The following is a 20375-nucleotide window of genomic DNA, read 5'->3' on the forward strand; positions in this document are numbered from 1 at the left end:
ACGCCAACGCAATTAACCAAAGTTGCGACTGAAAGGCGCACCTTAAAGCTGGCCAAGACAACAAAGCATTTATACACTGTGAAAGATAGTGTAATATTGGCCCAAAAATATCAGTAAATATTAGCTCGTAGTCTAGGATTATTATCACGTAAACTGATAAAGGTGATAAAGCTTAAATATTGGGTTGATATATGATATGATATATTATTTATAAAGTCACATAACTGCTTATGTTTAAAATTGTATTAACCATGTTTGGAGCTAGAACCATATTGGCTAAAGATGGACTAACATTAATGGTTCCCAGAATAAACATAGATTTATATATATATCCTAAGCTTTAGTAAGTATGTCTACGCTAAAGAGAGCCCTTGTCCTGTTCCTTATTTCTTCTTTATATGAAAACCTTATACAAAAACAATATTTATATAAAACTTTCATTGAAGAAAATTTTTTTAACATTTTAACAGTCTGAAAAAATAACCAAATGCTTTGAAATATTTATAAATTTCCATATCTTAAGCATTTAAAGGTTTTTTTTTAGTGTAACAACAACACGCACTGTGTGTTTGAGCATCGGTATCTTATGGTTTTCCATCTACTGGCTTTTCTTTTGTGGTTTACTTGACGCAATACCATGACCACAGCCGCAAAGATGACAAAACAAGAGATACGAGACAATTGGTAGCAGAAATCGAAATCGAAATCCGAACGCATTGAGAACATAAAGGTATATATTCACATATATAGTAGGTCTTCTCAAACTCCCACTGACATCTAACGGAGAATGCATAGAGAGAGACATAAAAACAGGTAATTTCCTAAAGGGATTTCCCATGTTTTTCTTTACTTTTTTTGTTCAAAGGAAGGTGTTGGTTACCCCAACAAGGTGGGCGGACGACCCATATCCATACCAATACCACATACACATATTTCCCTTGCACTTTCGATGCGATCTGACAGTTTAACGAGCTCTATCCAGGGAACGATGATGCCATCATTATTGGATGCACATTAAAGAAAAATCGGAACAGACTATGAGGTGGTGGGAATTGGGAGTTGGGAGGTAACGGTCAGGAGGTCAGGAGGTCAGTTTCCCTTTCCCTTCCTGAAAATGAAAGTATTACTCCGGTTTAGACCTTTGACTCACTTTGTTTGGCCCATAAAGTCGATAATTAGAATTACCCTCTAACTTTTTAAGACCGTTATAAAAGCAGAAAAAATTGGTATATTGAGATGAATTAAAATCCGCCCTTTGCCAGACTTTGGTAATCGTTTTTGGGGCAAAATTAAACCATAAAATCTTGTATAATTCGTTCAAAGTCTTCTCTAATGGATTATAAAAGAAGAAAGACATTAATTCTTGAAGCCAAATTGAAATTTAAATTTAGTTTATGAAGAATTTAGGTTATAAAGAAACTTTTATTCATAACAATAAATCTATAAAATAGGAGGTTCAACCTAAAACAGTATTTAAATTTCAACTGAAAAACAGTTTTAAACTCAACCAAAACTCATTAAGTCTTTTAGGGATTGCACTATCCAAAATACAGCCAGATCTTTATAAATTATAGAAATATATGTATATATAATTTCCAGACTTACCACAACCATATCATTATCGCGTCCTGTGGCCACTGTCGCTCCTAGCCATTGATGGGACTTCCTGTCCACAATCTGATGGTCACTATTCCGATTGTTACCTAGTTTTTGTTTTGGAAAAAAACAATAATTTAATTAGCTTGGCAAACAAATAACAGGCATTTTGGATTTAACATATGAAGGAATAAAAGCTGCAAAAAATAAGTATAAATATAGAGACTTTACCTCTTAAGAATAAGAATAAAGAAAGAAAAGAAATCGCGAGGCGCAGAAATAATTCTGGCAAAAACAAAATTGTGGACGGAAATGAACAATTTACTGAAATTAATATGTATTTTTAAGAGGGAGAAAAGGAAAAGAAATGAAAAGCAAACTCATTAAGCTACACTGAGAATAACAAACACTTGAGAACAACAACAACAACAACAATGGGTAATGATGATGGTCACTTCCGTTTCGGTGATTTATGACACAATTTTCGGGGTTCAAAAGGGAGGGGATTTTGCAATAGGGGACTATGATTAGGGATATGGATAGGATATAGCATTTCTGGGGTGTGCAGACTATACAATTTTTTCGGTGACCTAATGAGGCAGCGAATAAATCCATCAATTGTTCAGAGGATTGAGTCTCAGTTCAAGGTGATGGATGGGTCCAAAAATCATAATTAAATTGTTAAAAAATATAACTTTATAATTTGATTATATTTGTTGTTTAAATAACATGTTACAAAGTATAAGACTACAAATTTAAATTTCAAAATGAGTAAGAAATCACTCATAGTTTGAGTATATATGAATGCATCTTGAATTTGCTTAGACCTTCCGTTTTGTTAATAAAAATTCTGCGAATTGCTGACTTAGTCAACGGGTGACTATAATTGTTTACTCAAATATATATTTATGTATTTTTTAACTAACAAAAGGTGTTTAAAAATTTCAGTAAATCAATCATTAATCAGCAACAACAAAACAAAACAAATAAAAAATCAAAATAATTTGGTGATTATTTATACAAATTTAGCCATGAATGGTGCATGATGTAGATCTCTCTAGAGGCTGAATCACTTCGAACAGCGAGATGAATCATAGTGCTGAGTTCAGAGAGTGACGAGTGGCCACAACGAGTGACGAGTGAATGATGATGACACAAACGAAACGAACCTGCGAGCTGAATGAAACACCTGTTGACTCCTTTTATTTTATACATTTTTTGGTTAGCAAAGTATAATTTTGAGCAGAAAATTTATATATTATTTTAGCGAAACAGAAGGGAGCTTGGTGGGGTAGACAATTTATGGGGCACCCCCTTTTGGATGCATTAACAACCATTAAGGCAGTCTGACACAGGCACGTGTCAATAACTTTTCCCCCTTTTTTTTTCTTTGCACATATGTATGTATGAATATATGTGTGTACGCAATCTTTGTGGCAAACACACAAATTGCTCACACAATGCAGCACAAGGCGCAACAGTTAATGGAAAAAATATGCAAAGTATTCAGAGGAAGTTGTGCGAGCGAGCTGATCATTTCCGTTTTATGCTCAGGATGTTTACTGGCAATTGTCTAAAAATATACTCTCTACTTTATCATATATAGTTTTATATGTATTTTTCTAAACATATATCTATAGATATATTGTATCTCTTCCCATTATTGTTGCTGCCTTGAGTGCACGTTGTGCATTCTTTGCATTTTGCATACTAAAGAGTTGCGCATGCGTGTAGGCCATAAATAAACTAATTGCAATTTGTGATTCTCTCACTGGCGCCAGACCCAAGGCGCCGGCAAAAGTATCTTAAAAAGAATATAAAAAATTAAATGACTTACCTTTCGAATCGAATGTCACCAGTTTGCAGTCATCATCGTTCATGCTGCACTTGAAGACACCGCCGCCCACCTCCACACCTGGCTGGTAACGGGAGGTGTCCAACTGGGGTGCTCCAACAATCAGGCTGCAGCTGAAAGAGATAAAAATTATATAATTATAAGTATATAAAATGGGTTATATGGTGGAATAATATAAACAACATTTTAAGAAAACTTCACTACATCATTACTTCCTTTAAATTTCACTTCTGATCACTTAAATTTCCATTAAAAAACTGTTATTTGCAATATCATGCTTAGCCCTTATTAACCTTCATTTGTTTTCTTTATTTCAAGACTAATACCCTTCTTTGTACACTCGAAATGGGAATTTCTTGAAATATTTCCTCAACAAACCTCCCTAATTTGATCGGTAGTCGACCCGCACCCGAGCACCCTCTCAGAGGCGATCCCTTCTCCCTTTTGCTTCTCGTGACTCTGGTAGTCAGGTTCTGGTTATTCTGATGGTTCTGATGGTTCTAGTGGTGCCCTAGGTCCAGCCTGGCAGCAGTTCATCATGGCACGCACATTGGCAGCTGTCGTTGAATGGCTTTTGAATGCGGAAGTGCCGGCGAATGGGTGCCCGGTTTGGTCTTTGAGTCTTTCGGTCGGCTTTAACCCTAGGGTGCACTAAATAGGCCTTCATTTAAATTGAAAATAATCAAACGGAAAGTGAATGTGTGCACTGAGGGAAAAAATATAGGAGAATTTGTATAAAAAAGCATAGAAATAGAGTCAGGAGTACTTGTAAGTATTTATTTAGAAGTCAAACTTAAGGTATAAAAATTCTTGAAGTAATTGTCGTTTATTATCTAATAAGGATGTAAAATATCCTGACATCTACCCATATATTATATTATCAGATTATCTTTTTCATTTAAAGCTAGCTATGGGACAAAGGAATATCCCATTCGGTCTTCGAACTGATATACTTTGATATATTTTTATACCCTTGCCGGGTATTCTACTTTTAGTCAGAGGCCTGCAAATTAGTGAAGGAGTCATTTTCGACCCTATAAATCATATATATTCTTGATCAGCAACAACAGGCGAATCTTTCTAGCCATGTTGGGAAGAGAAAAAAAATTGATAATTTTTGTTCAAAATTTTATAAGGGTTAAAATTGTCAAAAATTCAACAAAAATTTTAATTTTTTTTAAAGTCCAAATTGAGTATGCAGAGTTATTAACCTACTAGAGCCTAACATAGTTCAGTTTTCCGAATTAAAATTAATGCATTTTTGGCTTAGTTATGAGTTTTTTAAACTTTGATTTATCGACAAAATTGCAGGGATTTATAAATTTAGTGCATTTTATTGTTTTAATACATTTTTAAAAACGTTTTTTAAACACCTTTTCTTTCTCTCTCTGCACATCTACAGATGAATGCCATTCAAGGCATATGCCGCCGCTGCTGATGCCGCAAACGTTTCCAAATCAAACACTTCAGAGTTGATTAAAAGACGCCCTCCTCCGACCCATTTGTAACCCCCTTCTGGCCGATATCCTCCCCCGTTTGGGCGACCTGCAACCACATATAGCCAACCCACATGCAACAATTTGACGCTTCACTAAAGCAAAAATCGCACATATGCGTGAAACTCGAGAGGGAGCGATGGACGATTCAAAAAACAAAAAAAAATACAGAATAAAGCGAAAAAGATCGCGAACTGAATTTCCTATGAATGGAAACACCTAAAAAAATATTACAAATGCTATTAAAAAGGTTTTGAAATAAATAATACTAGTTGTAAAAAATTAAATCCTTTCATTCCTGCCATAGGATATAGTTCTTTATTATATTTATTTCATCATATTTATTTAATGATATTTATTTCTTAGCTACTTTAATTATTTTCTGTTTATTTTACCCAAGAAAACTATCATATTTAATCATTTTATTATATATTTTTATTATTTCAGTGTGCCTCTTAAAAAAATAAAGAACTGGGTGAGTTGGATCACTAAATAAATGAATGAAGCGGGCCTTCTGATGATCGCAAGCTTGCGATTCTACGTTGGACATTTGGTATGCATCAAGTAAATAAATACATGTATCTTTATATTTTTTTAGATAAACAAATAGGGAGAGCTGAGAGTAGAAACTCAAGTTTCGCCAGTTCAAGGTATTACAAAAAAGCTCTTTTATTTTTACTACTTAAGCTCTATTTTTCACTGAAGCTACGTTTTTGTCTTACTTCTTTTTATTTAATTTTTTTTTTTTTGCTAAAAAGCTGACATCATTGGCATCCATCGAATAACATTCAGAAACTCGATTCGATCATTCTCTCGCGGGCAAACAATTAATATTAATTTATGAGCAAATACACACAGATACAAAAATGAGAGAAAAAAAAAGAATTTAAACCAAAACTGGTCCAAGTGAGACATTCTCCACCCACTTATTGCATTTTCTCTCACTTTTCTGCGAACGAGTGTTGTGAATAATGAAAACAATCAATGGAAATCATTCTTTGCTGATTGATTCATATATTTTTTGTGTATTTGAGTCATTTCCAAGAATGCAATGTTTTCTTTAAGCAAATTTTTAATCAACTGCCAGTCTTAATGTGTTTCTCCTATATCTTATCATTCTTGATTCACATATGCATAAAATTAATTTGAAATAATTCCGAGTCCCATAACCATTGCCAAACTAATTCAAAGCCGAGGCTTACGTAATTTATTTGTATTCGTAAATTGAAGAGCACGCGTCAAGCGGCTAGAATGCGTTATTATTCGAGGGCCAGTGGACCGTGGAAAGATCAAACAAACACAAACCGATCGATTCAGTCACTGAGAGAATAATCAAAATCAATGCAACTCAATTGAAGAAGAGTGAAAAAATAACATCAGGCCAGGCGCCAAGCCAACAAAAAGGCACATCTTCCCCTCAAATACAATTGCGGCTGTTTTTGTTTTTTATTCCGCCACAGGTCAATGTATCAATTTAAAAGGAAGTAGTATATGGGTAAGGTTATTTTGAAAACCAATTTTCCGCACACATGTCTCAGTCTCACTTTGAAAACCAAACTCAGACCCGGTAATTCAAGAGATTCGAAGAATTGAAGAAGGAGAATACAATAAAATAGGATAGGACTTGCCATGATCGCGCCTTGAATGCTAAATTGAGTATATTCTCAGTCTCAGTCTCAGTTCCAGTCTTAACTTCGACTTGAGCGTCGTCGCGTGCAGCAGCCACAATAAAAATAATGTTTTAAAAATAACATTTTTGTGTCGAAAATTGCTTTGGTGCCTGAGCCCTGGAGTCCGACTTCCGAGTCATTCCGTTGAACACATGCTCGCAGGATGTGACAGGCACGAGTGCTCATGAACACACTCACACAGACCCACACTCGTATTCATTCTTGTATATTCTTTTTCAGGTCCCCAGTGCAATTTCTAGTCCCACTCCCCGTATCCAGTTCCAATTCCAATTCCCTGTCCCAGTCTCTTTCTTGAATGTCGATGTGACGTGGGTGAGAGGCTGCGCATGCGCAGGCCCATGCTTCCTGCCTGAACTGACACTCTACAGTGGCGGTGGAGAGAGTGCAGATGTAAAATTTAGGAACAGGATCATTTGTCAGAGATATTAAAGAAATATTATAAAAACATATATTTAAAGGGGCAGAAGGTTAGACAAAGGAGAGGCATAGGACGGGCAGTATATTGGACAAACTAAATAGTCATTTTATTGTATAGTTTACAGAATATATATTCTATCTAGTTGCCCAATGTAAGGGTTTCTTCAATTTTAAATATTTACAAAATTTTATCCAATTTAAAAATATAAACAGAAATAAACTTTATCCCAAACAATAGAGAACTAAAGAATCTGTTACAGTGCATTTCAATATCTCCCCGAGTCAACGGCTTTTGTTATAGTAAGAACTTTGAACCCAACTTCCGCTGGGAGCTGTCGCTCTCGAGCAAAGACTTTCAACAGACACTGTGCTGAAAACCTTTTCAAAAACCGAAAGCAAAGGGGTAGTTATAATCATATATATATGTACATATATTGTGTGTTTAACACACTTACAGGGAACCAAAGCGATCGTCTCGAAACGGATCGTATCGGATCTCCCATATGTATGAGGGTGAGGGGAATCGACTGGGAAAGTGCAAAATAATGCCGGAAAAGTGGGCAAAGGCGAGGGCGTGTCGGCGCTAAACATGTGTGTGCGCCTACCAATATTTTCCCGGAGGTCGGATAAAATAAAGCGAACCTTCGGGCACACGTGACAGGCATGGGTGACGGCTGAATGTGACTCTGGCCCTGCACTCTGCTGTTGTTTGTCCCTTTTCCGTACGCATTTTCCATTACCATTTTCCCCGTACCATTTACCTAAATGTGTTTTAAGTCCCTGACTTGGTCCCTCTCTCGGGTGTCTATTGTTTGGGCGTGTGTGGTTTTCCTGCCTTTTTTTTAATATTTAACACATTGACACTTCCGTTTTGCCTGCAGGCCCTGCACGCCAGCTGATCGGTAGTTCTGATCACTGATCGCTGATCGTCTATCGGTAATCGGTAATGGACGATCTCTGATGTCTATCTTTGCTGGGAGTCCGCAATCAAGCGGCAATTAAGGCGGCCAACGGCCAAAAACCAAACAGAAACTCTGAGTGGGCACTGAGTGAGGTACAACACACTAATAGTTTAGGTTGATTCTTCGATATTTTAAGCAAGTAAAATATTTTATATATTTTCTTCTTCAGTATCCGAATACTAAGCCACCTCACCATTCAGATTGAGTGTCACTAGGTTAGGACTAGAACCACTTGTGAATTATTGTGCAAAGCTAAAGACAACATTCTTTTAAGAACGGGTTATAATTGGTTAGAGCTGGTCAAGTATTAAAGATTTTAATATGAAAAAATCTATTCAAAAAATTAAAATTTACGTTTTTTACACATTTACCATAGAAAGCATATATGTTTCGCTGAATTGACATTATTAATATTAAATATATTTAAAAAAAATAAAATAAAAATTGTAATTGCATAAAAATAAACTTTATCAATCAAAGCTGAAAAAGAGTCTAAATTTTCGATTTGAAATCGAATAATTTGCGTTAATTTTCTGGTCTAGCAATGATCCTTTGTTTTTTCACCGTGTACGTACCGCAGAAATATTTGAAATCAATTACATTTTTCATTGTCTGCGGCTGTTTTTTTTTCGTCTCTTATTTATTTTTTTGCTATTTCATAACCACAACAAAAGGCGACCCGACTTGGTGGATGGATAAACGCTCGACACGATCTCATTGCCGCGGCGACGGTGGCGGTGGCACAGCTGCAGCTGACAATAGTTTATGCAATAGATGGATTGCCCAGTCCTAGGCCCAGGGAACCCACTTACTGGAGACCCAGAATCTATGGGCAGAACGAGTGTGTGCTGCAAGAACAGCCGGAGCTAATGATCGGAGAGCTGGAGCAACGTAGGTGGGCCACGCCACACTAGAAGTATCTAAAAATAAGATGTATTTCAAGGGGAAGATTCCCGAGTTTCGGCATTCAGTGGTAAATGCAATGAAGAGACACTTATTCTGTAACACTGAGAACGCGCTTATCAAATACGGCTAGTGAGAGATTACTGAGACTGAACTAGATACTAGATACTGGATATAGATACTGGATACTCTGGCAGAACATTAAAGGATCTAGGCAGGCCCAAAAGCAGCTAGAGATCTTTGGGGGAACGGGGTCAATCCGATGGCCGAACAGCTAATGAGAGAGAGAGCCATTATATGCGTCTATAAGGAAACCTGAACCTGTGCCCGCCATCCACTCTCGTTCTGGTTAACGGACAAAACGACTTTATTTGGCCAATTGGGTGAAGCTGCGACAACCTTGGCTTGGCTTGGCTTGGACACACTCCACTTGGCCCGTAAATAGCTCAAGCGAAGTATGTCAAACGGAGAGTTGCAGGTGCAGATACAAAATACTATAGGTAGAGATAGAGATACAAGGTAAATCGGAGGCGGCATAGCAAGCACAAAAGCCTCGTCGTCTGCAGATACAGATACACGGATGCTGTATTAATTGCTGGCTCTTTGCACTCAGGGCAAACCACATATACTGTCTTATAGACAATAACCACAACTAGTTACTTAGCAAATACCCCTCGCTCTACGCTTGCCTCGGATTGTTTCTTTTATTTGTGGACTGTCAACACACAATTATCTCTTTTGAGTGGCTGCAGAATGGTTTCAGGTAATTTCAAGCTTTTAAAGCAAAAGCAAATAGCTCAGACTTGAGCAGCTCACAGTTTTCCGATTTATTTTACATATTTATTATGAATATTTTAAAGTATATAGAGCATTCTGGTATTGAGATAGTGCTATCAAGGTTGTACCGGTAATAAGCTATATATAGACTTATAATGTCACATAATTTGACAAAACACGAGCTCGGTCAATCTCTCACTCTCTCTCTCTCTCTCTGCGCTTCACTTTTCTCTGGGGAAAGATACATGCGTTGAGATACATTCTCTGAGTTACATATAGTACTTCTCAGATATGGTATAGAGCATCCAGAGTTCACAAGCAACTTGGGTTATAAGTCGCATGATGCTAACTTTTATTGTTCGCTGCCTTTATTTGTATCTACAACTGACTGTGTATCTTTGTATCTTCTGGGAAAAGATCTTCTTAATTCTTCTATGTACTTCTTACTGTGTATCTTATGGGCAAAGATCTTCTTTATTCCTCTACTTCAGGCTGTATGTTTGCGTCTGTTTATTGAATTGTAAACATTTTTAACGCTGCATTTAAATAATTTTCGTTGCTTTTAAAATGCACTTAGCGCGCTTCGTATCTGTATCTTTGGAGTTTGGAGTGGGGAGTGAGGTGTGTGAGTGTATGTATATGGATTATGGCTAGGAGTAGTGAAGAGAAAGAAGTGCAAACGACGACTCAAAGGCCATTCACACACCTAGCGGCCAGATGCTGTTGCTCCGATACCCTCAACAGGCACTCTCTCTATGAAGTATCTTTTAGCTACGACCTCGTCGTCTTATACGAACAACACCAGCTTTTTCGACCATCCAGTGAACGTGCGAAAAATCTAATTTCAAGTACTATAATACACTGAAAATTAATATATTTTATTATAGAAAATGTTCCTTAAACATTGCTTAAACTTTTCTGAAATATCTAAAGATACTTTTACCATTGTAACTGCATTTTCTGAGTTTTCTTCAGTTTTTCATAGTTTTCTATCCGATTTCCGCCATTAATCTAGGCTTCTTCGCATAATTAAAAGTGCTATAGTTTTCTCCAAGTGCAAAACTGAGACTAAGACTGAGACTATACTGATTAACACGCTTCAGCGAGCTGAGCCTGAGACTAAGACTGAGACTGAGACCCAGCCTAAGTTCACAGAGGCTATCGATCAGAATATTGAACGAACCAAGAGAGCCGTTCACATGGGATACTATTGGAAAGTGTTGGGTGAGGCGGCCTGGACTGGGGCAATATTTTTCCTTCTATTGCAATTTTCTTTTTGGTTGGGGTCAGGACCCCGTCGCACTCGATAAAAGTCTAAAGTGTGTACAACATATAAAGTAGTATATATTAATGGGGAAACTCGTAAATTTATCAATGAATCTCCAGCAATTGCAGCCACAATCTGCAGACGGGCCTCCGCTATCTTCGAGAGATTGAAATTAATGGCGTTTAGCATTCTGAATGCATATTTACACGCTCGTTGAAATAGGGGAAGTGCCATCAATGGCTCCCAGCACGAGAGCATAGTGCAGATAGCTAGAATCTCTGCAGAGATTATAATGTCAACATTATCGTTTAGGACTGAATTGACGGGCTCTGCACAAGAAGGCGGCACCGCCGAGTGTCTATCTATCAATGCAGCTGAGAGACTGTTCACAAATGACATTTAAATCAATTTTTTTAATAGCAGAAATTATCTCAAAAGATGTCAAATAACTTGAAAAGCTGTCAAGTCAATTGGATGTTACTTAAACAGCATTAAAATATTATAATTGGCTTAAAAAAAATATATACTAAAGACATCTTATACTTCATACTTGGAATGTTGATAAAGAATATAATAACAAAGATATATATTCTTTAATCTTTACATTTTTTAAATATTTTTTCCCGAGCTTATTAATTTTAGGAAAAGCAAAAAGAAAAAGTTAAATTTAATATATTTGAAGAGGCAATATTTAACACCCAAACTTTTTAAAAATATAGATATAGATATTAAGCAATCTCGGTAAGTCCTAAGCAATCTGCTTTGTCTTTGCATATAACTATAAACAAATGTACATGAATATAATATATACTTATTTATTTATATATATATATATGAATATAATAAAATATAAAATACATTATAAACATGCACATATGTATTTGAATAAACATAAACATTTAATTTATAAAGCTGACATCAGTAAATCATCTCCTTTTTCTTTGTACAATCTTTTTAATACAGCCAAAAAAAATTCTTTTGTGTATTCAATGATAATTGGGGATATTTTCACTATACAAAAATGCAGTTATTGTATATTTTAAGTAAAAAAATGGTAATAATTAATACATTTTAAAATAGAAAGAAATTTTACTTAGAAAAGCCAAAGCTTGAATACACTTGCAGTTTCGATTGATAATAACTAAGTCAAATATGCATTCATTTCAATTCGGAAAGTTTTGCTGTGCTAATTTTTTTTAGGTTGCATAATAAATTTTAAATTTTAAAAATTGAAATTTTTTGAAAAATTTAACGATGTAACCCCTTATAAAATTTTGGAAAAAAACATTAGAACAAATTTTTTCTTTTTAACTTGTCTAAATCGATTTGCCTGCTCATGCTGATCAAGAATATATATGATTTATAGGGCTGTCCCTATGACTCCTTCACTATTTTGGAATCTTCTAACTGAAATTATAATACCCTGCATTGGTACTACTACTATTTATAAAACTTTCCCAATCACTTTCTTTTCTCTCAGTGAAATGTAAGATAAATGATTCAGTCGGGACTTTAGTCATGTTAATCAAGACTTTGTACTCTCGAAATAAATGAGGGATATTCCATTTTATCATACTGAAAGGGAAATGATTGCAGCTTGGCGCATTTCCAACCTTCTTATGGTGACATATCTCTGAAACCCGATAATTTCCGGATTTATGAATTAAATACTATATATTATATACTCTCTACTCACTTGTTCTGATTGCTGAAGAAATTGCTGCGTGCCTTGTGCATTGCAATGCTGAATCCAAACATGGAATTGGTGGCCTGCCGGAAGCGAACATAACTGGGCAGATCGATGTTGTAGCCATCGGTGAAGGATATGGCGGCGATTAGCAGCAGCAGGATGCTCCATGGCCAGGACACGTTCATTTTTGTCCTCATCCTGCACGTATTTTGGTTGCGATTTTTCACTTTGAGTTATTTTCTTTAATAAACTTTTGATTGTTTCGATTTCGTGGGACTTGCATCAAGAAACTCGGGCTATTTCACGCTTGCATCTTCACAGCTGTCGATCGAGATCGAGAATTACTATAAACATATGGTCAGAATATACAACACACAGCGGCGTCAAGCTTTTATTTTTCTTATATAAAAATCCAACCTTGGCCGAAAAAAGCTTGAGCACAAAAATCAGTGTGGAAAAAAAACGACAAAAAAATATATAAAAACAAATATTCTTCAACTCAGCAAAGAGCAACAGCAGCAGCAGGCAGCTAGCTCTCAACTCTCAGTTCTCCGATCTCAAAGTGTGGTGTGTGTATTTTTGTGTGTGTGTGTTGTCCCACAATATCTCCTCTATCTCAGCAACGAAATCTGGCGGCCTTGAGCCACCGCCACCGCATAGGTGGGCGGGGTGGTTAGGGCTGGTCGGATATCGAGGCAATTACGATAGCCCAAATTGGTCTTTATTACACTTTTCCATTTATTTTCACAACTCTGCGTCTGCGTTTTCAATGACAGCAAAAAAATGTATGGGAAAACGAATAAGATTTTATTATATCATCCACACATGTTCTTTAACTTTTAAATCACTCACAACATATTTTTTATTTACAATTTTATATTATTTTATTTAAAAATCCATTAAAGTTTTCTTTGAATTTGCTTGGGTTAAATCTTAGATTTGCTTGGTTTTTGGTTTTATTTGTTTTCATATTAAATATTTTTACATGTTTCACATTATTTTATTAATATTTTAAGAATTTTCTTTGTTAAACAGGGGTAACATTTAGTCGTTTTGTTTGTTATTTTTTTTGGCAAATCAGTTTTGAAATCAGATTTGTTGACGGTTTCTTCTGCGTGTTTGTTTGCTTTTAAGTTTTTTGGCGTTCTACTCGGTTCAGCATCTCATTTCAATGACGTAATGGTCCGCCAAAAAAAACAGGTTGTTCAAAAAACATCTAAATAACGGACAGGCCACAAAAAACCAGACGGACAGCCCTTCCCACACACACACACGGGAAATAAGTTAAGAAAAAAATGTGTTTTATGTCAAGATCAATAAAAGTAAGAAAAAAATGCAAAGGAGATACGAAATATTTTAAATTTTTCAAGGAAAATGAAAGGTTCAATTGTGGTTAATAAAGATAATTAATTTGTCAAAATCCAGTGGAAGTTAAATAAATAAATATGAAACTTTCTAAGAAAGAAATAAATAAAGAAAAGTATACAGGTACTATTAATACAGTTTCGTTTTAATTTCATTTTATTATGAACTGAACAAAAAAAATGAATTAAATTTCAATGAAAACTATATAATTTTATAAAAACTTAATTTGTTTTAAGCCTTCAGGTCTCTTTTTTTCTGTTAATGTGACCAAGTTTCCCTTGCCTTGCATTTTCAATGAGAAAATAAATATGTAAACAATTCGTAGGCGTCAACTGCGTGGGCGTTTATGTTTTAGTGCAGGTGACATTTGACACATTTTCATTTGCCGCTCTCCACCGTTTACATCTACACAATCTTTACTTATATTTATATATCCTTCATGTGTATAGTTTTTCCATCAAGTGTATGAGCGCCACACGAGTTCATTGAGAGACTCTATCGCCCCTGTCATTCATAGAAATAAATAATTTTAAAAATGATTGTAGAACGAACGCCATATGGTGTGGGAATATAAACATATATATCTATATCCATATATACATATATACATAGTTAACAATTGATCACATGAGTTGCATTTAAAATGCCTGGGCGACCGTTAAAAGTGTGTAGGCCACAAATTGCAAACAAAAAAATAAAAAAGTTAAGAAAAAGAAAACTAAAATTCGAAATTTATTCGAAACAAGAAAAAAACTCATTTGTAAGCCAAGCGTTGCTAGTTGCAAATTTGCATAAAGACTTGCGTAGACCGGGGAGTTGGAGAAATCGAAAGAAATGTATAGAAATTGAGAGAAATTCTTAGAAGCCAAATAGTTTGAATTTAAATCTAGACTGGGTTTTGAAATGAAATCATTTCTTAAAGATTATTTATAAATGATTTATCCTTATGGATATTTGGGCTAATACTTCAAATCTTTACTGGAGTTTCTTTTAGAACCAAAAAAGACAGATGGTGCAGATACAAAAACTTAAAAAAAAAAACACATCAAATTAGTGGCAGGCAACGGCAGCAGAAATACAAAAAAACATCATTTGTCTAAAAATAAATTGAAAAGTTGGATACTGATGCTGCGAGCTACGCCCAGCACTGCCTATAACTAGGTGTATATCTATATATATTTATATATATATGTACATATATAGAGAGACGTGCATATAGAGATCTTTTGCCTACACTGGCCAAAAAAGAGCTGAGATCGAGGTTTAAAGCTGCATATTGAGTCACTGTATTGATTTAGCATAAATGCTTGTCTTTGCTTTGAATATTTGATTTATTTATTTTATTTTTATGATTATTTTTGCACTGGGTTTCTTCACTCGAACAAAAAAATGTGTTAAAAGCGCGTCGCGGTATTTATTTATTATTTTTATTATTTTGTTTTTTATCGCAACTCGACTAGTTGTTAATTAGTTTTTATTTTAACGAGTTAGCTCGTGCTACGGCTCGTGCCCGTGCTCTACCTTAGCAGTGAACGCAGCAGCATTTAGGCACCGACTACGCGAGCAAAAAACACTGTTGTATCTGTTAGATACATCTCAGAGGCAGACAGATACATAGAGGCATCAGCAGCGCTGAGCCAGCCAGATCGCCTACACAGGTGAGAGACAGAGACACGGCAGAGAGGAGAAACACAATCTCAAAGCTCTCTAACGGCCAAAATGATAGCAAAGTTTATTTTTTCATTATCTATGTTCGGGCTTCCCACTCGAAACAAAAAAAAAGGAAATAGACTTTAAGGTGTTGTGTGGGAAGCATCGCTGCATAAATGAAACTGCACAGATCTCAATTTCTATACCCTTTTGGTGGTCTTATTTCTGTATAACTTAGCAAAGAAGCTACTTAACTTTACTTTACTTTTAATATCTTTATTACTAACTTACTTATTATTTTACTTCAAAAGCAACCTAAATAATTTATTTTATTTATTTAAAACAAAAAGGGTACTGTTTAAGCTGTTAATAACATTGCAGGGTATTCTAGTTTTAGTCAGAAGCTTAAAACTAAATGACGGAGACATTTCCGACCCTATAAATCATATATATTCTTGATCAGCATGAACAGGCGAATCGATCTGGGCATTTTTGACATTTTTTTTTTTTCAAAATTTTATAAATAAATATTATTATAAAAACTAGCAAAGAACAGCTTTCCGATTTAAAATTAATGCTTTTTTGATTTGTCATTAAGTATATCGATTCAAAGAATATTTGTTTGTTATTAATATATCATTAATATTTAAATGTTTGAAGTAAATTAATTAGACAACCTGTTCTTCATTTATTTAGTTTAGGAAATTCCTTTAAATTGTTGTATTAAAATAAAAAATATTAAGCATCTTTCCAATTCAAAAAATGCATTCCATTTCGAATTTTCTTAAAATTCCATAGCCTTCCGCACAAAAAAAAAAAAAACATATAAACATATATATATAACACAACATGGTGCTTGGAATTGAATTTGCTAATAATCGGTTTGATTTTGATTTAATATTTGTTATTTTATTGCAATTTGCCGGCTATCTGAGGCTGAGCAATGCCACTTAAAAACAAACAAATCCACTGACGTTTCCGACACACCAACAAACAAACAAACAAACGAACGAACAAAATCGCACAGAAATAGCTTCGCTTTTCGCATTTTAATTACCAAATTACATTTGCATATGCACACGATCGTTTATTTAAATCTTTGAAATCGGGCGCTCTCGACTGGATTCGAATTTCGCTCGCGCTCCGCACGACGACCATCTGATGGGTTTCAACGCGAACGAGTGGCGGATTGACGGCAATCCGTGAGATACTTTCGGGCCTAGCCACATCACTACTACGTTTTGTCGGCGTTGCCAGATAATCGGAGGAGGGTTTGAATGAGGGCGGCACGCGGTAATACCGATAATCGCACTTAAAACTGCACACGTTTAACTTCTGGGGTTTTCACGATGCGGAGTGTGTTTATTATTAGGGTGAAAAATGAGTACTGCAGGGTACGGGACTTAAGACAAGCTTGGGAAAGCGGCTTGAAGAGCTTTATCCACTGGAAGTCTAGTGGGAGAGCGAGAGGGAGCGGGAGAAAGAGCGAGGCTTCAAACGGGATGCCTCTTGAAAATAAGCTCTCTCTTGACGCGAGATATATGGAATATTGATTATTTAAGATACCAAATAAATCAGTTCTAGTTAAATTTCATAATAAAAGGTGTTTTGTTACAAGGAGGGCTCAAACTAAAAGCCTGCCAACTTGATTCATTTATCGATGTTGCCAGATAATCGGAGAGAGGTTCTTTGAATGATAATAATAATAATTGTTTAAACTTCAGAAAACAAAATATTAAAATTAAATAATAAATAATTTAATTTTAATATTTTTATTGCTTTGCAAAAGTTTGACATTTAATTATTTTCGATTTAAAAAATACCAGCCGCTGCTCAACAGCTGGCAGCCACAATCCCTTGGTATTTTGTAACGAACAACGGCCACACTGGCTGCCAGATTACGCGACCAAGAAAAGGTCTGCGTATCCCCCCATTGAATTTCCACGATTTCTTGAGAGGAATCTAACAAACAAACAAAAGATGCACAAGGTGATCCGGCAGATGACGCAGCTGCGTTTGCAGCCGCTGCAAGGAGCGGCGCTGCTCAAAACAGGAGATACCCCAGCGCCTATGCTAAGCCAGCTATCGTCGCCACCTGCTTTCAATCAGAAATCTATTCACACGGGAGCTGCGGGCGGAATTCTGTGTGCCAAATGGAACAAACACAATTACGGGCCGCGAAAGTGGCTGGAATACAACAAAACAGTGCATCCGCCGCAGGAAACAGACGAGGAGCCACGCAAAGCTGTACGCAATACGAATACACTACGATAATACCATTTAATACATACCTTCCTTTCAGTACGTCTGCCATATGCGCTCCAATATTAAATACAGTCCGGACAAAATGTGGTACATCGCAGCCTTCGTCCGGGGTATGTCCGTTGATGAAGCCTTGAAGCAACTGAATTTTGTGCTCAAAAAGGGGGCGACCGACGTGAAGGAGACTATACTGGAGGCCCAGGAAATGGCTGTGCAGCGTCACAATGTTGAATACAAAAGCAATCTGTGGATAGGTAAGAAAACTATATTATTCCACACGAATAGAAAGCTTATACACCTAGCCTCTTACCTTTTCCAGCCGAGTCCTTTGTGGGCAAGGGACGCGTCTTTAAGGGTATGCGGCGACATGCCCGTGGTCGGTTTGGTCACGTGGAGTACAAGCACTGTCACTACTTTGTGAGACTGGAGGAGGGCGAGCCGCCAAAGCACTACTACCAAGAGCCACAGACACCGGAGCAGCAATACGAACACTGGCTGGAGCAAATGCGCAGTCGGAAGATCATCAACTCGCTTTAGTTCCATTTGCTCCTCTCCCAAGTCCAGCCAATCCACCTTCCATTGTACTGCTCCCTTTCCTTACTGTCTTTCCGCAATCCCACGTATATATCTTTTGTTTTTAGAAATTGGTTTAATAAAAAAAAAAACAAGAGAAATTTTTGAAAACTAATTGGAATATTTGGCTTTATGTAACTTTAAAATTTAATGTTAGTTGAAAGTATCTGGTTTTTATTAATAAATTACTTATTTAAGAAATAGAGAAAGGTGGTCATAGTTTTTTAGGAGAGAAGGTTTTTGTAGTTTTTACCTGGTTTATAAAGCGCAATTTATAAAGCGGATTATTCGTTGATTTTTGTACGAAATTGATTTTGAACAGTAAGGATTGGGTATTATTTCGAACCATACTTCCACTGTAGGTATTATATTCACTTCCTTTTCTGTTAATCTTAGTTGATATATCTAGAATTTTTGTCTTTCTTACTCCAGTTCCTCTTCGTTTTGTAGAGTCTGTGCTAGCAACTCCTCGACGGGATCAGCCTCCAGCGACTGGGTCACCTTTTCCAGTGCCAACGGTTCGCGTTCTCTAACCGCCTCCTCTTCAGCCTTATCCTTGAGCTGAAGGCAGGCTAGCTTGGACAGTCTGGACTGCTTGCTGCGACCAGCATCGCGACGTCGCTTTCGAGATTTCGATTTTTTGTCTTTGGCACTTTCCTTAGATTTTGTTTTCTTTTTAACTTCCTGCTCTTTGTCTGGGTTATCGTTGGCATTCTCGTGGTCCCTGACTACATGCTTAGCCAGGTTCTGGGCACTGCTGAAGCAGCGTCCGCAGTCAAGGGCCTGGCACTCGAAACGCCTGCCAGTATGAGCAGACAATACATGCTGGCGGAGATTCCTTTCGTAGGAATAGGTCTTATTGCATCCCTTCTCAGTACAGGTGAAACTCGACTCCGAATCCTTGTGCTTTGCCTCGATGTGCTGCTTCAGATCGCTGGGTTTGCTGTAGCAAGTGCCGCAATGCTCGCACCGATGCCGATTCTTGCCGTGCTGTGTGTCCTTACAATGCTTGGTGTACAGCGACCACTTTTCGAAGGTCAGGGGGCACGACGGACAAGTGTAGAGTTTGCAGCTGCCCTCGTGACTCTCGCGCTGCCACTCCTGATAGAATCCCCTAGCGCACTTTGAGCAGCGAAACGGATAGTCCTGCGTGTGCTCCCTAATCTCGTGGCGTTTCAGCTTCAATTTCTGCGAGAACTTGCTGTCGCAGTGGCTGCACGGATAGACCCGCGGACTCTCGTGGGCCTCGCGCATATGTCGCGTCATATTGCTAAAGGAGATAAACATCTTCTCGCACTCATTCAGCAAGCACTTAACAGTTTTCTGGGGCCCCGCCTCCGGTCTTTCGTGGGTGCTCCGCAAATGGCGCTTCAGATGAGTCAAAATCGAGTAGGTCTTGTCGCAACCCTCGTGCGAGCAGGCGTGCTTTTTCTGCAAGGGAAATCATTAAAGCTTGCCCATGTATTTATTGGATGTGTTGGTAGAGCTTACGATTCCCGTATGGTGATATTCATGGCGGTCCAACTGGTCCAAGCGCTTAAAGGTGGCGTCACAAGTCCCAATACTGCATGTATATTTTGCATTCCCAACGCTATTGCGACGTTCTTGGCGCTCCTGGCGCTGCTTGAACTCCTCCAGGACACCGTCCAGGTCACTGTCACTCGTTATTTGCGTTCCGGGCGGCATTTTAATTAAATGTTTTTCCCAATTTGCAAATTGTTTTTATGCCGGAACTGTATATTTCGCTTATCGATAAGTGTTGTTTACAAAGTGTGACCGTCTGGCAAGCTAGTGGCAATCGATTATTAAACAGTATTTGATGGGCATCACTTAAATATTTATCGATTATCACAGTATTTTATGGGCACCAT

The 20375-nt window shown here is 36.9% G+C and overlaps 3 protein-coding genes across 4 annotated transcripts in view; 1 reads left to right on the forward strand and 2 right to left on the reverse strand.

The window, feature by feature from the left end:
* if (integrin subunit alpha inflated) overlaps positions 1-12975 on the reverse strand; it is a 32317-nt gene extending 19342 nt beyond the window's left edge. For both annotated transcript variants that reach the window (XM_020949456.2, XM_020949455.2), the window contains exons 1-3: positions 12661-12975; positions 3434-3564; positions 1606-1703 (exon numbers count right to left, since the gene is read on the reverse strand). In XM_020949456.2, the coding sequence (XP_020805115.2) occupies positions 1606-1703; positions 3434-3564; positions 12661-12851 (420 nt within the window). In that variant the 5' untranslated portion in view covers positions 12852-12975. The remainder of the gene's footprint in view (positions 1-1605; positions 1704-3433; positions 3565-12660) is intronic.
* Positions 12862-20307, reverse strand: LOC110181643 (uncharacterized). Its single transcript, XM_086835905.1, has 5 exons — positions 19996-20307; positions 18758-19935; positions 18242-18559; positions 17961-18175; positions 12862-12975 (listed from the first exon to the last, which is right to left on the reverse strand). Exons 1-2 carry the CDS (start codon positions 20188-20190, stop codon positions 18928-18930), a joined length of 1203 nt encoding a protein of 400 aa, XP_086692031.1. The 5' UTR covers positions 20191-20307; the 3' UTR covers positions 12862-12975; positions 17961-18175; positions 18242-18559; positions 18758-18927.
* On the forward strand, positions 17011-18713 carry mRpL22 (mitochondrial ribosomal protein L22). Its single transcript, XM_020949459.2, has 3 exons — positions 17011-17916; positions 17972-18185; positions 18251-18713. The coding sequence occupies exons 1-3, from the start codon at positions 17650-17652 to the stop codon at positions 18466-18468; spliced, it is 699 nt and encodes a 232-aa protein (XP_020805118.1). The 5' UTR covers positions 17011-17649; the 3' UTR covers positions 18469-18713.
* Positions 20308-20375: the final 68 nt, after the last annotated feature.

Source organism: Drosophila serrata, unplaced genomic scaffold, assembly GCF_035046125.1.
Source record: "Drosophila serrata isolate PLE 108 unplaced genomic scaffold, ASM3504612v1 contig_276, whole genome shotgun sequence".
In the NCBI taxonomy this organism is placed as follows: Eukaryota; Metazoa; Arthropoda; class Insecta; order Diptera; family Drosophilidae; genus Drosophila; species Drosophila serrata.